At 48.5% G+C, this 16,064-nt stretch overlaps 1 protein-coding gene across 5 annotated transcripts in view; it reads right to left on the bottom strand.

The window, feature by feature from the left end:
• Positions 1-16,064, bottom strand: part of spire1b (spire-type actin nucleation factor 1b) — a 358,259-nt gene that overhangs the window by 304,369 nt on the left and 37,826 nt on the right. For all 5 annotated transcript variants that reach the window (XM_085992324.1, XM_085992325.1, XM_085992326.1 and 2 more), the window contains exon 2: positions 12,558-12,592. In XM_085992324.1, the coding sequence (XP_085848450.1) occupies positions 12,558-12,592 (35 nt within the window). The remainder of the gene's footprint in view (positions 1-12,557; positions 12,593-16,064) is intronic.

The raw sequence follows: 16,064 nt of genomic DNA, 5'->3' as shown, positions 1-16,064 counted from the left end.
CGACATCTTAGTCTTCGGTTGAAAAACAGTACAGCTGGAGTTTGGTTGGTTACTGCATGTGTCGCATTCCGGTAAGCAAACAAGAAATTATCCACCTTGTGTTGTAGTGGTATGTTGTCATTATACATTGCCTTTATGGCCTTTTTAAAGGTCTGAACAAACCTCTCAGCCAATCCATTTGTGGCTGGATGATATGGGGCAGATGTGTAATGTTTCACCCCATTATTCTTCAGGAACCTCCGGAAATCCTCAGACACAAACTGTGGGCCATTGTCGGAGCAAATCTGTTCTGGCAGCCCATTCCTGGCGAAGATGGTCCTTAGGACTGCAATAGTTTTCTCCGTGGTGGTGGAGGACATTTTAATGACCTCTGGCCATTTCGAATGGGCGTCCACAGCGATTAGAAACATGGAGTCCATAAATGGACCAGCAAAATCAATGTGTACCCGTTGCCATGGAGATGAGGGCCACTCCCATGGATGTAGCGGGGCCTGTGGTGGAGCGTTTTGGACCTTCTGGCATCCTGTGCATCTCTTGGTCATATCCTCGATTTCTTTATCGATTCCCGGCCACCACACAAACGCCCTGACTAGGCTCTTCATTTTTACCCCTCCCAGATGACCCTCGTGAAGCTCATTGAGCACTCTATCGCTCAACTTGGGTGGAATTGCCACTCGGGATCCACACATCAAGGTTCCCCGGCACACTGACAGCTGTTCTCTCCTTGGCGAGAATGCTGGCAGTGAGTCGCCATATGCTGGCCATCCCTTCACCATCAAATCATAGACCCGAGAGTGTGTCGGGTCATTTCGGGTTTCCTTCTCAATACTTGCGTTTGTAACAGGCAAACATTCGACTATGGTTGCATGGAATATCTCCACAGGGTCCACTGCAGGTGCTTCTTCCGCCGTAGGCAACGGTAGGCGCAACAGCCCATCAGCGTTTCCATGCTGTTTCGTACCTTTGTACTCTATGTCGTACTGATGTGCCCCTAGAAAAAGTGACCATCTTTGCAGCCGTTGCGCCGTCATCACCGGAACGCCCTTCGTTGGGTTAAAAATTGAGATCAGGGGTTGATGATGTTAGTAGGGTGAATTTCTGCCCGTGCAGATAGTGATTGAACTTCTTCACCCCCCACACCAGGCTGAGGGCCTCCCTGTCAATCTGGACGTAGTTACGCTCGGCTGAGGTTAGCGAGCGCAATGCAAAGGCTATTGGCCTCTCTGAACCGTCACGGAATTTATGTGAAAGTACCGCTCCAATGCCGTAAGGTGACGCATCACATGCCAACCGAATCGGTAGTGTTGGGTTGTAGTGGGCCAATAATTCTTTTGAAGTGATTAGGCATTTACATTCCTGAAAGGCACGCTTACACTCATCACTCCATTTCCATGTTACACCAGTTTGAAGCAGGGCGTTCAGTGGGTGCAGAATTGTAGATAAATTCGGCAAGAACTTATGGTAGTAGTTCACCAACCCGAGGAACGACCTCAGTTGCGACACATTTTCCGGTGCTGGGGCCTTGACTACAGCCTCAATCTTGTCCGGCGACTTATGTAACCCTTCCTCATCAATCATGTGGCCACAATACGAGATTTGTCTCCTGAAGAACTCGCATTTGGGGCGGTTGGCTCGTAGCCCATATTCCTGCAATCTCGTGAGCACCTGTTCCAGGTTGGCGAGGTGTTCATTGTCATTTTCGCCCGTAACCAGGATGTCGTCCAAATAGCACTGGGTCCCCAGGATCCCTTGCAGGACTTGTTCCATTGCCCTCTGCCAAATAGCCGGCGCCGATGCTACCCCGAATACCAGTCGATTGTACTGGTAAAGGCCTTTGTGAGTGTTTATCGTGAGGTATTTCCTAGATGCTTCTTCCACCTCCATTTGTAGATACGCTTGAGCCAGGTCAATCTTTGTAAAACGTTTCCCTCCAGATAGTGAGGCGAAAATATCTTCTATCCGCAGAAGTGGATACTGTACTGTGTGCAGGACTGGGTTCACAGTCACCTTGAAGTCCCCACAGATGCGAACCTTCCTTGGCTCCCCAGGCGTGCTGCTCAATGCTTTCTTCATCACAGGAACGATGGGTGTGGCCCACTCGCTCCAGTCCACCTTAGACAGCACCCCCGAACGCTCCAGACTCTCCAGTTCAGCTTCAACGGCTGGGCGGATCGCGCATGGCACCGGTCTGGCCTTGAAAAATTTTGGGGTTGCGTTATCCTCAATCTTTATGGTTGCCTTTACTCCTTTTAGAGTCCTAAGTCTTTGTTGGAACACCTCTTCCGCGTCAGATAGAATTTGTGACAGACGTCCAGGTGCGACGTCATCATCCTTTTTGTCAGTCACAGTTAGTGCCAGAATGGAATGCCAATCCAATTGTATTTTTCGGATCCATTCACGTCCCAATAATGGTGGTCCTCCATCTCATAGTATATACATGTATAGTTTCTGTGTTTCCTTTCCGTTATATTCAACTGGCACCCTTATTTTTCCTCTAGGGTAGACCTTTTGCCCAGTGTATGTCTTCAATACAATGGACGTGTCCTGTAAGGGTATGTGTGAGAATAGCCGCTCATAGTCTCGTCGATTCATGACAGTTAGGGCTGATCCTGTGTCCAATTCCATCTTTACTGGGGACCCTGCTATCATGAGGGTGACCCAAATGGTTCGGTAATCTTCCTTTGATATCACGTTGTGTAACTTTAAACAACTTAGTCTCCTGCTCCCGGAGTACTCATCACTCTCCTGATCTTCTGAACTACTGTCTGTCAGTTTCTTTACTTTCCTGTACTGTTCCTTAGTAGTTCTTGTTGTGTCGGTTTTCTTTCCCGACCTGCAGACTCTTGCTATATGTCCCATTTTTCCGCATTGCCTGCATGTTTTGTCTTTAAACCAGCAGTCCTTCTGCTCATGGGTTGTTCTGCCGCAGCGATAGCACTTTTCTGCTCCATACGCCATTTCGTTAGCGCGGTATTCTTGTGGTTTCTGTTGCATTTCCGCAGCTCCCCGTGCTGCTGCTTCGTAGGATACTGCCACGCTGAAAGCCTGTTCTAGCGTCAGGTCCTTTTTTGAAAGTAGTCGTTTCTGGGTTTCTTCACTCTGGAGCCCGCAGTCAAACTTATCCCGTAAGGTGTCTGCCAGTCCTGCTCCGAACTGGCAGTGCTTCGATAACTTGCGTAGTTCTGTCAGATAGTCAGCATTGCTCTCATCTTTGTGCTGGTTTCTTTTATGGAACTTGAATCTTTCTGCTATCAGCAGTGGTGTAGGGCTTAGGTGTTCCTGTAAGATATGAACAATCTCCTCAAAACTTTTCTCCATTGGTTTAGCTGGTTTAGCTGGGGTAATTAAATTCCGCAATAGGCCGTACGTACTCGCACCCATCAGATTTAATAATACCGACGCCCTCTTTCCATCGGCCACCTCATTTGCCTTGCAGTGCACTTCAATTCTTTCCACATACGGGGTCCAGTCTTCTACCTCGTTGTCGAAAGCAGTGATACTGCCACTTTTCGGCATCTTGGGTGACTTAAAATGGCGCCTCCCACGCTTTTGCTTCTTCCCCAACGGGATAAAATGGCGCCTCCCGCGCTTTTGCTTCTTCCCCTTGCTGCCACGCTGCTCCTAGCATTCTACGGGGTAATGGCGTCTCGCTTTCCTTCCCCCCCGTTCAGTTTCTCTCCGCTGCCCTGTTCTTGAGCACCGACCGTGCCCTGTGCGCTCCACCCGCTCTCTCTCTTGTTTTCTCTTCCCGGCGATGCTGCGCGGCCCGTTTTGTAGAGCCGCTCGATCGAGCTTGAGCCCGCCGCAGTCCGGAAGGGTCAGCGCGCTACCTGCTACCAGCACGATTTGCTGGAACACCTTAACTGCACAGCTCTCCACAGTCTCCCGCAATTTCCTGAACACCGATGACTTCTTTGGGCGGTTGCCCTCAGTCGACGCCCGTTGCTCAGACTACGACCTTCCAGAACCCTCCTCTCAGGGCGAGATCCCCGTGAGATGCCATCACACTGCCGGTGCGTTCGTACTTACTCGTCGCCACTGTAAAGTCCGCGCCTCAATAATACACGGACTTCGGGAGAACAGTTTAACAGGTACTTTACTTGAACAGGAGGCAATGTCAGACTGAAATACAGAAGCCTGCTAGGGCCTTTTATACAGGGGTGGTCACTGCCGGTACTGCAGTCTAAGACCAGTTATTCCCTTAAAGGTACATGCACAACAGTAGCCAGTAAATTCTGCTGGAAAAGCTTGTTTATAGACATGCATTGAGGACAGGATTAGATTCATTTTGGGATGAGAGGGTTGTCCTATGAGGAGAGATTGAGTAGATTGGGCCTATACTCTCTGGAGTTTAGAAGAAAGAGAGGTGATCTCATTGAAACATACAAGATTCTGAGGAGGATTGACAGGGTAGATGCTGAGAGGTTGTTTCTCCTGGCTGGTGAGACTAGAACTAGGGGTCACAGTCTCAGGATAAGGGGTCGGCCATTTAAGACTGAGATGAGGAGGAATTTCTTCATCAGGAGGGTTGTGAATCTTTGGAATTCTCTACCCCAAAAGGCTGTGAATGCTGAGTCTTTGAGTATATTCAAGGCTGAGATAGATAGATTTTTGGACTCTAGGGGAATCAAGGGATATGGAGATCGGGCGGGAAAGTGGAGTTGAGGTCGAAGATCAGCCATGATCTTATTAAATGGCGGAGCAGGCTCGAGGGGCCGTATGGCCTACTCCTGCTCCTAATTCTTATATTCTTATCCACAACACTAATCCAAGCGCTAACAAGGAATTTATAGTCAGAAAGTCCAAACATACAAGGGACAACCCACCCACCCCACGCCTGGTAGCAAAGCACTTGAAGTGCACGCCACCTGCAATGACCTGAACCCAGCAGTATTTCCAGCTTCAGTTCATCAACAGAGGCCGGACACGCACCCTTCTAGGGTTGCCAACGCTCCAGGATTGCCCTGGAGTCTGCAGGAACTTAAGACTAACCTCCAGGACACTGTGAGCGAGCCAGCCAGGAGAAAAGTCACAAGGGCAAGGAAGAGCTGTCTTTTGAAGAACATTTTCTTTGAACCATTTTTGTCTATTAATTATAAGGAGGTCACCTCCAGGAATATGCCCAACCAGAGTTGGGAACCCTAGCACCTCCACCCCCGCGCCCCCCCAGGAATGCAGGGCCACTTATTAAAAAGATGGGGCTGATAACCCGAATTACACTTTACCCTAAAACCGGAGTTATCCTAAAGCAAAATAGGGGCTGACCATTCAATCGATGAAGTTGACTGGAAGTGTGTCAAAACCAAAGTATTACGGAAATGGGGGAAAAAAATGCTCGAATGCTTTAAGCAAAAAAAGATATAATTTCCCTCGACAAAGGTAGAGTCATAGTCATAACGGCACAGAAGGAGGCCATTTGGCCCATCGAGTCCGTGCCGGCTCTCTGTAGAGCAATCCATTCCCCCGCTCTATCCCCGTAGCCCTGCAAGTTTATTTCCCTCAAGTGCCTATCCAGTCTCCCCTTGAAAACATTGAGTGTCTCCGCTTCCACCACTTCCGTCGGCAGCAAGTTCCAGGTCATCACCACTCGCTGTGTAAAAAAGTTTTTCCTCACATCCCCCTGTATCTCTTGCCCAAAACCTTAAATCTGTGTCCCCTAGTCCTTGTGCCGTCAACTAGTGGGAACAGCCTTTCCCTGTCTAGCCTATCCAAGCCCGTCATAATCTTGTACACCTCTCTCAAATCGCCCCTCAACCTCCTTTGCTCTAATGAAAACAAATCCAGCTTGTCCAACCTGTCCTTGTAGCTAAGATCTCCCATCCCCAGAAACCATTCTGGTAAATCTCCTCTGCGCCCTCTCAAGGGCCTTCACATCCTTCCTAAAGTGCGGTGACCAGAACTGGACGTAATACTCCAGTTGTGGCCTAACCAGCGCTTTATAAAGATTCAGCATAACTTCACCAATCAATCGTCAATCCGGGAAGCAACCAAAACAGAAAAGGAAATGCTGTTCTGATGGGAACTTGTACAATGGGCTCATCTTCACAAGAGCTTCCTTTTTCAAAAAGTGAGCAGGATATTAAACAGGCTGAAAAAGATGCCCGCTTTGACTAACTGAGAAACAGTTGACTGCTAGATTTTGGGGGGGGGGGGGGGGGGGGGGGGGGGAACGACGACCCAGAGTGTGACTGTGGCCACGAGTCCCAGACCATGGAACACATCGCACCAACCTTCCCACTGAGATCTGTTGCGAGAGGCACCTCATTTCTCCACTCGGCATCTCAGGAGGCCATCGGATGGACAGCCAAAGTAGACATCCCATAATAAGCTTTTTCCGTCGTACGAAACAACAAGTCGACTGTGATATAAAATGTCTGGGGGAGCAAGCTATAATTTGGAAGTTAATGGAATATGGATGTGGGGAACATATGTTAGGAGCGCGCAGTCTTACAGAGAGCGAGGGTGTGATCAATCTTATTTGCAGTCCTAATTTGCTCCTTTCCAGTTTAAGGCTCACAGCGAGCTATATGGACATGCATTTTTAATATGAAGTTGTAGAGGGAATGGCAGTCAGAGGATTTAGATAAAGGGAAGTACGGATCAGAATGTATTGATGCTCAACACACTGACCCAGGTCGAGTTATCTGGGAAATAAAATGCCACATCCTCTGCAGGCCTAATTAGCAAGAGTGTCATGGATAGACGCAATCTAAAACAGGTTATTCCTTGCAGCAAAACTCTCGAATATTTGTAATGTGTCTATAAAACATATTCATATTAAACAGGCTCTACATTGATATTACAAATATATTTATTGCCCCCCCCCCCCCCGCAATCACACCCCGCCTTGGATGCTTTTCAACATTAAAGGCGCTATGTTAGCGCAAGTCGTTGGAACATAAATATAAGACCTATCCATAATTAATGACTTCATATAGACCAAATGCAACATTAATTACCACGGAGGATTAATCATTCTTTTGTACATTGGCACGGACTTGTGTGAAACGTTGGGGGGGGGGGGAGCAGAACACAGGCACAGCCCCGATTTTAACTCCAGGTGGATTCCCCGCTCAGGCCAGAGTTAAAATCAGAGTCGGGTCTCAACGAGGTCATTGAGCCGCAACCTGTATATGTAAAGAAGGACCCTGTTGGCTCCGGGCGCTCCCACGCAGCCGGATCACCGGCTTTTAAATAGGAAAAAAAAACGTGCGTTATTTTGGGGCCGCTCACCCAAAAAAATAATTGAAGGGAACGTTGGCTGCGATCATGGCGGCTTTTGGACAGGCAAGAGCCAGGGAGATTTCAACTGCCCACCCACCAGGTTTCTGTTGAGTGAGTAGGGTTAAAATCGCCCCCAATGTGTCTACGCAGTCAGACCTGTGCCATCAATGGGTGAGTCTCAATAGGCAGGGCTGGCCATTTTTATCCAGAGTTCAGATATAGACAGTACTGGATATAAAAGTAACACGCTCATTCTTGTAGGCTGAACTTTCAACATCAGGGCTAGCAAGCCTGTTCTAAAATCTTACTTTCACTCGATTAGTTTCCAACAGATCGACCGCTAATATTGCAGAATAAATTACTCGCTAAATTTCATCTGTAAGACAAAGACGTTGACAATGACAGACAAAGATTTTGTGATGTCTGTTGTGTATGTACCTTTAAGGGAATAACTGGTCTCAGACTGCAGTACCGGCAGTGACCACCCCTATCCTTTGCTCCAACCATCTCTTTGTCTGATACCTTATTAAAAGTTTTGTTGAAAATCCATATAGATCACTTCTACTGAATTTCTCATCTATTCTCTACAGAACTCTTTAAAGAAATTAAACAAAGTTGGTCAGGCACGACCTGCCTTTCAGAAATCCGCACCGACTGGCATTTATCAGCTCATGTTTCTCCGAGTGCTTAGTAACTTCATCCAGTATTAGCGAGACTAGCAATTTACCAACAACTGAAATTAAGGCTAACTGGGCTATAATTTCCCGGCTTATTTCGATCTCCTTTTTCCAAACAGGGGTGTCACACTTTCTACCTTCCAGCAACATTTTCCTACCTTATCTGGATTCTAAGGGAATCAAGGGATATGGGGCTAGTGCAGAAAGGTGGGGTTGAGGTCGAAGATCAGCCATGATCTTACTGAATGGCGGAGCAGGCTCAAAGAGCTGTATGGCCTACTCCTGCTCCTAATTCTTATGTTCTTACCCAACTTCCCTCAGGATCACCCCATATAAACCTCAGGTCCTATAGCTGCAGTTTCCTACATATGATAACATTGGTTTGTATCACAAAAATGCCACAGTCATGGGAGCAGTATTGTTCGCTTTAAGATACCGAGGGGGGCTCGACAAGATAGATGCAGAGAGGATGTTTCCCCTCGTGGAGAAATCTAGAACACGGGGGCATAGTTTCAGAATAAAGGGGTCGCCCTTTTAGAACTGAGATAAGGAGGAATTTCTTCTCTCAGAGGGTCGTAAATCTGTGGAATTCTCTGCCCCAGAGAGCCGTGGAGGCTGGGTCATTAACTACATTTAAGGTGGAAATAGACCGATTTTTGCAAGATAAGGGAGTGAAGGGTTATGGGGAGCGGGCGGGGAAGTGGCTTTGAGCCCAAGATCAGCCATGATCTTGTTGAATGGCGGAGCAGGCTCAAGGGGCCAAGTGGCCTATTCCTGCTCCTATTTCTTATGTTCTTAGTACTTACGATGCTCTTTTTATAAGCTTAGGTCTCGGACTCTGCTGTTCCCACCCTCACCAGAAGTACAAAGCTTGGTACTGGGAGGCAGAAAGGGGATTGGTTTATTGACAGATGTGGCTGGCTGGTGCGTGGTACTCAGAATGGGGCACTGGCTTGTTGCTTGTTGAAACTCTCTTGAGTCTAAAAGTCTAAGTCTGGATTTCCTACAAGAGGAGCAGCGGGACAGGACTTCTGATTACCCGCTCCAACCCCACTGTAAGCCTGTCCCGTTTTCCTGGGTCAGGAGCCGTTTGCCATGCAGGACGGGCTCCTGGCACGACACCGGCCACCCAGTGCCAATGCAACACACAGAAATCGGGGCGGTGCTGCAACAGGACCATCGCTGCAGCAACCAAAACAGGCGGCGAGGGAGGCTCAAGGGGTAGAAAAGCCTTGAAGATGAGCAAACCAAGCAAGACCGTGACCTACAAAGCTAAATGCTCGAATTCTCTTCCACTCCCTCCACTTAGAACATTCACGGCTGCCTCGTCACTAATCTGGGCCTACCGCAACCTATTACAACCGGGCTGTCCGAGGGAGGGGAAATGGGCCAGGTAGCCTGGTTTGCCCTCCCCGCTGGCATTTACATGCAACTGATTTGGGGGGGGGCCAGCAGATGTCATGTCCCAGCGGACCGGGAAACGGAGCACAAGGTTGGGAGTCAGTGGTCAGCCTCGCTGTCGGATTAAGCTCCATTTTCCATTGTTGGTGCCCCAACCAAAATTGGGCAGGATCACAGAGGGGAAATCCAGCCCCAAGACCGTCACCTTTTACATCGCTTGGCCATCAGACTGAGTTCTGGTAGAAACAAACACACGCTCTTCTTTGCCGTTCCCACAAATGAAGCACTCTGCTGCTACACAGTAAACCATTCAGTAGCCCAGCCAAGACCTGGTAAAAAATCCAGCCAAACTAAAAGGGCAGCTGCATTGGAATGTTAGTCAAGGCTGTGAATTGAAGCTCCCAGACCCTTGTTCTTTTTGTCCAACAAAAGCCAGCAGGCACCACATAACAATGGCCCAAATGTTTCCGAGAGTAGCGGGGTAGCAATCAAGGAAGATGGGTGACATGAATCTTGTCATTCATGTGGAAATGACTTATGAAATGATACTGGGCAGCCTGCTGGTGGCGCTGTCTAGGGAGAGTATAAATACTCGGGCATGGGCCCAGCTTGCTCAGGACATTCTTTAACAGGAACTAGTGAAGGACACAACTAGATCTCCATGTTGTAAAACAGTTGATTAAAGCCTTGTTTAATACTCAGACCAAGTGCCTAGTAGTTTCCTTACGTCAATGGGTTTAACGTCTTCAAAAAAGAAAAAACAACTGGCGTAATCAAGCAACAGAACAACTGGAAATGGAAAATCAAGAGAGCCATATATCCAAGTTTGCCGAAGACACAAAGATTGGTGGTATTGCAAGCAGTGTAGACGGGAGCATAAAATTACAAAGAGACATTGATAGATTAATTGAGTGGGCCAACACTGTGGCAGATGGATTTCAACACAGGCGAGTGGGAGGGTCATCCATTCTGGACCAAAAAAACACAGATCCGAGCATTATTTAAATGGTGAAAAGCTAGGAATAGTGGCAATCCAAAGAGACTCAGAGGTCCGTGTACAAAGATCACTAAAATGTAGCAGTCAGATACAAAATACCATCAAAAAAGGCTAATGGAATGTTAGCCTTTATAACTAGAGGGCTAGAATATAAATAGAGAGGAAGTTTTGTTCCAGCTATACAAAGCCCTGGTTAGACCACATCTGGAGCACTGTGTATAGTTCTGGGCACCGTACCTTGGAAAAGATATATTGGCCTTGGAAGGAGTGCAGCGCAGATTCACCAGAACGTTACCACGGACCCAAGGGTTACATTATGAGGAGTGATTGCATAAACTAGGCTAATAGTCCCTGGAATATAGAAGGTTAAGGGGTGATTTGATTGAGTTTTTTAGGATTTTTAAAGGAATTGGTAACACCATTTGAATGGAAAAGGTAGGTAGAGATATAGAGAGAAACTTTTCCCTTGGTGGTGGGGGGGGGGTGGTGGTGGGTTGGGGGAGTCTAGGACAGGGGGACATAACCTTAAAATCAGAGCCAGGCCATTCAGGAGACAAGTTAGGAAACACTTCTTCATGCAAAGAGTGGTAGAGGTGTGGAACTCCCACAAAAAAACAGTAGATGCTCGCTCAATTAATAATTTTAAATCTAATAGCAATAGTTTTTTGCTGGCCAAGGGTATTAAGAAATTAAGAAATAGGAGCAGGAGTCGGCCATTTGGCCCTTTGAGCCTGCTCCGCCATTTAATAAGATCATGGCTGATCTTCTACCTCATCTCCACTTTCCTGCACTATCCCCATATCCCTTAATATCCAAAAATCTATCGATCTCGGTCTTGAATATACTCAACGACTGAGCCTCCACAGCCCTCTGGGGTAGAGAATTCCAAAGATTCACCACCTTCTGAGTGAAGAAATTTCTCCTCATCTCAGTCCTCAATGGCCGACCCCTTATTCTGAGACTGTAACTCCTGGTTCTAGACTCCCCAGCCAGGGGAAACATCCTCCCTGCATCTACCCTGTCAAGCCCTGTAAGAATTTTGTATGTTTCAATGAGATCACCTCTCATTCTTCTAAACTCTAGAGAATATAAGCCTAGTCTACTCAATCTCTCCTCATAGGGCAATCCCCCCATCCCAGGAATCAGTCTGGTGAACCTTCGTTGCACTCCCTCTATGGCAAGTATATCCTTCCTTAGGTAAGGAGACCAAGGGATATAGTGCGGAAAATTCAGTATTGCCCCGTTCGGGGCGTGATTATCGGCCGTGCGCAAAGTTTAGCGCCTGGCGCTAATTATTGCCTCCAATGTCAAACTTGGCTTTTATCGCCCCTGGAGGTGATTGGAGCGCTAAATCAGGCGCTTCACATCTGTCTTAAGGCGCAAAGGCCGAGGAGTGAGGCGCTACCTCAGAGCGCTGGCGAAGTAAGGTAGGGCAAATCAAAATGAACCCGCAAAGTGCTGCTCAGTACCCAAAACTCCTTCACACAGCGTTGAATCTCTCCAGAAGTCTCTCTCTCTCTCTCTCTCTCTCAGAATGCGTGGTGCAAAAATGTCACCAACAAAAAAAGGCAGGAAGCGGTCGCCTTTAAATAGCGCTCCCCCAGTCCCTTTCTGACTGCAAAACGCTCCCCTCAACCTGTCGTTGCGAGAGGCAGGCGGGGGGGGGGGGGGCGCCACTCAATATCCGGTCCGGGGCGCTACCGGTGCGTTGCGCACTATCTGCCGGCGCAGGAGATCGTGGTGGTAGTGTTTAGCGCCGCCGCAAAATGTCTAGTTAATTTCACGAGCGGCGCAAACATCGCCGCACCCAGGCGCTAGTTGCTTTGCGCCCCATTAGCGCCCTATTAAGGCGTTAACGGGAGGCGCAAACAACGGAATTTTCCCCCATAGAGCCAATGTGGGTAAATGGAGTTAGGATACAGATCAGCCATGATCTCATTGAATGGCGGAACAGATTCGAGGGGCCGAATGGCCTACCCCTGCTCCTATCTTCTATGTTTCTATAATGGGCGGCTGATTTACACGATCAACCAAATTCAAAATTAACCCCAATTTTTCTGTTTCCTTCTGATATGGGGAAAGAAGTCTTTGCCCTTTGCAATGGATTCAAAAATCTGCAAGCAGATCTACGGAGTAAGAGTTGGAGTTCAGATTTAATCAAGTTAGGAAAGGAAAAGGAGGAAAAAGGAGGAAATTGTCCGTAGGTCCTCCTGCACAAGATAATCAGTAACAGTTTGAGCACTTCAGCAAATGCTTACCTCTGGTTCGGTGCAGCGGATTGCTTCCCCTTTATCTAGAAAAGAAAAATAAAGTTAAACAAGATAATTTTACAATAATAGATGTTATCAAGACATTGCAGTAATGCTACAAGGCACAGCTTTCATTGCAAGCAACAAAATAACAGAGTTCAGTGTTGCACCCAAAGAAATCTATTGTACAATCCTTGCTCAAATCAGTCAAGCCAATGTTAATCACACCATCGGAATCAAATCACTTCATTTAAACTCATCTTCTTCTTAGGCAGTCCCTCGGAACCGAGGATGACTTGCTTCCACATTAAAAATGAGTTCTCAGGTGACTGCTGAGTCCAATGTGGGATCTAGTCTCTGTCACAGGTGGGGCAGACAGTGGTTGAAGGGGCGGGTGGGTGGGGTGCTTGGGTTGACGTGCGCTCCTTCCGCTTGCTCCCGACGAAGAGACTCAACACAACATCTTGCATTTATATAGTGCCCTTATCAAAAGGAAATGCCCCCCCCCCTCCCCAAGGCACTTCAGTAAGGCTTAAGGAAAAAATGAATGTCAGCTAAAGGAGGAGATATTAGGAAAGGTAACCAAAAACTTGGCTGAAGAGATGGGCTTTAAAGAGGGTCTTAAAAGGAGCAGCAGGAGGTGGAGAGGCAGAGAGATTAATGGAAGGACTGTTGGACCCAGGCAGCTGAAGGCATGGCTGCACAAGAGGCCCGAGTCGGAGGAATGGAGAGCTTGTAGGGCAGGAGGAGATTACAGAGATAGGGTAAAGCAAGGTCCTGTTGGAATGCAAGCACAAGTGTGAGAATGTTAAATTTCAGGCATTAGGGGGCTGGGAGCCAAAGTAGATCAGCGAGGACAGGACTAATGGGTGAGCGGGACTTGGTGCTGGATAGGATACGGCACGCAGAGTGTTGGAGGAGCTGAAGTTTACAGAGGGTCGACAATGGGAGACCGGCCAAGAGAGCATTGGAATAGTCGAGTCTGGATGGGACAAGGCACGGATGAGCTTCAGCAGCTGAGGGGCAGAGGCGGACCATGTTACGGGGGTGGAAACAGGCAGTCTTGGCGGTGGAGAGGATGTAGGAGCGGCTCGCCACCACCTTCTCAAAGGCAATTAGGGATGGGCAATAAACGCTGAACTTGCCAGCGACATTCCGTGAATGAATTTTTTAAAAAGATCAGCTCAGGGTCGACTAGGGAGCAGCGATTGCGAACATTCTGGTCAGCTTGCGACAGTGGCTAGGGAGGGGGGTTGGAATTGGTGGTAACAACAACTTGTATTTATATAGCGCCTTTAACATAGTAAAACGTCCCAAGGCGCTGCACAGGAGTATTTTAAGACAACAAGTTTGACACCAATCCGCATAAGGATAAATTAGGGCAGGTGACCAAAAGCTTGGTCAAAGAGGTAGGTTTTAAGGAGTGTCTTAAAGGAGGAAAGAGAGGTAGAGAGGCGGAGAGGTTTAGGGAGGGAATTCCAGAGCTTAGGGCCCAGGCAACAGAAGGCACGGCCGCCAATGGTTGACGATTATAATCAGGGATGCTCAAGAGGGCAGAATTAGAGGAGCGCAGATATCTCGGGGGTTGGGGCGGGGGGGGGGGGCGCGGGGCTGAAGGAGATTACAGAGATAGGAAGGGGCGAGGCCATGGAGGGATTTGAAAACAAGGATGAGAATTTTGAAATCGAGGCGCTGCTTAACCGGGAGCCAACGTAGGTCAGCGAGCACAGGGGTGATGGGCGAACGGGACTTGGTGCGGGTTAGGACACGGGCTGCCGAGTTTTGGATGACCTCACGTTTACGTAGGGTGGAATGTGGGAGGCCAGCCAGGAATGCGTTGGAATAGTCAAGTCTAGAGGTAACAAAGGCATGGATGAGAGTTTCAGCAGCGGATGAGCTGAGGCAGGGACGGAGACGGGCAATGTTTCGGAGGTGGAAGTAGTAAGGATACGGAGTTTGTGGTGGGGGCCAAAGACGATGGCTTTGGTCTCCCTCATATTTAGTTGAAGGAATTGTGGCTCATACAAGACTGGATGTCAGATAAACAGTCTCAAAATATAAATGATGTGGCGATGCCGGTGTTGGACTGGGGTGGACAAATGTGAGAAGTCACACAACACCAGGTTATACTCCAACAGCTTTATTTGAAATCACAAGCTTTCGGAGCGCTGCTCCTTCATCAAGTGACTTCACCTGACGAAGGAGCAACGCTCCGAAAGCTTGTGATTTCAAATAAAGCTGTTGGACTATAACCTGGTGTTGTGTGACTTCTCAAAATATAAAGGCAGTGGAGGGATCGAAAGAGATTGTGGAGCGGTAGAGCTGGGTGTCATCAGCATAGATGTAGACGCTGACTCCCTAGGGTTGATTTTCAGTGTGCCGTGAGGCGGGCTTTTAGGCGTGCGGGGGGGGGGGGGGGGGGTGCGGCTGGGCTAAAATCCCGAATTCGGGGGTCCTGACACCATCCCGCCCAAAACCCGCCTCCATGCAAGTTTCAAAGGGGGCGGGTACCCGCCCCGCACTGGGACCCGCCGACCCGAGGCGGGAAGGGATTAGTGCCAATTAACTGCCTGTTAATAGGTAGTTAACAGGCAGTTTTTAGCCTAATCCCCATTTTGAAGGGTGTCATGTGGGATTCCCAACGGCTCCAAACCACGCCAGGTTAGAGTCGTCGGGCCGTCGGGTTGAAGGACTTGGAGGGGTCGAGATGTCGGTGTTCAGGTGAGTGATGGGTGCATGAGTGCAAAGGTAAGTGTGTTTGGTGTGTCTAAAGAAGTTTAAATTACCTGTACTTACCTTTACAGCCTTCCTTCCTCTAGGTTTCAGGAGTCCATCATTCAGCCGGCACAGAAAGCAGAACGGCTGCGATCTGTCAAAAGTGACAGCCTGCAGCTTTCAGTGCCGGCGAGATTTCTAACTGAGTCTGCGTAGAAGGACTCAGGTTAGAAGTAAGACTGTCAGTGTTTGACAGCTTCAAACAGCTGTGAAACACTGATATTTCATCTGTCAACACGTCTTGACAGATGAAATTTCAGTCTGTGACGTCATCTGTTGCCGGGTGGCCCTTAATTGGCCTGCTGAGCCCACAGGCCGGGCTCAACAAGGTCAATCAAGTGAAAATCGCGTGGATTGGCCGCATCTCGATGGAGGCGGGACTACAACCCTGAAAGTTGTAGTCCCGCCTCCTTCCCGACTTCTGAATGAAAATCCAGCCCCCCCCCCCGTCCACAGATGATGTCGCCAAGTGGCAGCATGTAGACGAGGAAGAGGAGGAGGCCAAGATCCTTGCGGGGGACTCCAGAGATAATGGGCAGGAGTGGGAAGGGAAGCCATTGCCGGAGATATTCTAGTAAAAGTAGCACCAAGCGAGGATAGTCCCACTGAGCTGGACATTGGAAGGGAGCTGTTGGGGGAAGGAGGGCATAGTTGACCGTGTCAAAGGCTGCAGAGAGGTTGAGAAGGGCTCATGCACCATGGTCATAGTCACAGAGGATGTCATTTGTGACTTTGGTTGGG

Source organism: Somniosus microcephalus, chromosome 7, assembly GCF_052327205.1.
Source record: "Somniosus microcephalus isolate GS21.2 chromosome 7, FLI_Smic_1.0, whole genome shotgun sequence".
Classification (NCBI taxonomy): Eukaryota; Metazoa; Chordata; class Chondrichthyes; order Squaliformes; family Somniosidae; genus Somniosus; species Somniosus microcephalus.
Note: the sequence above shows the minus strand (reverse complement) of the source record. Positions and strands in the feature narration are given on the sequence as shown.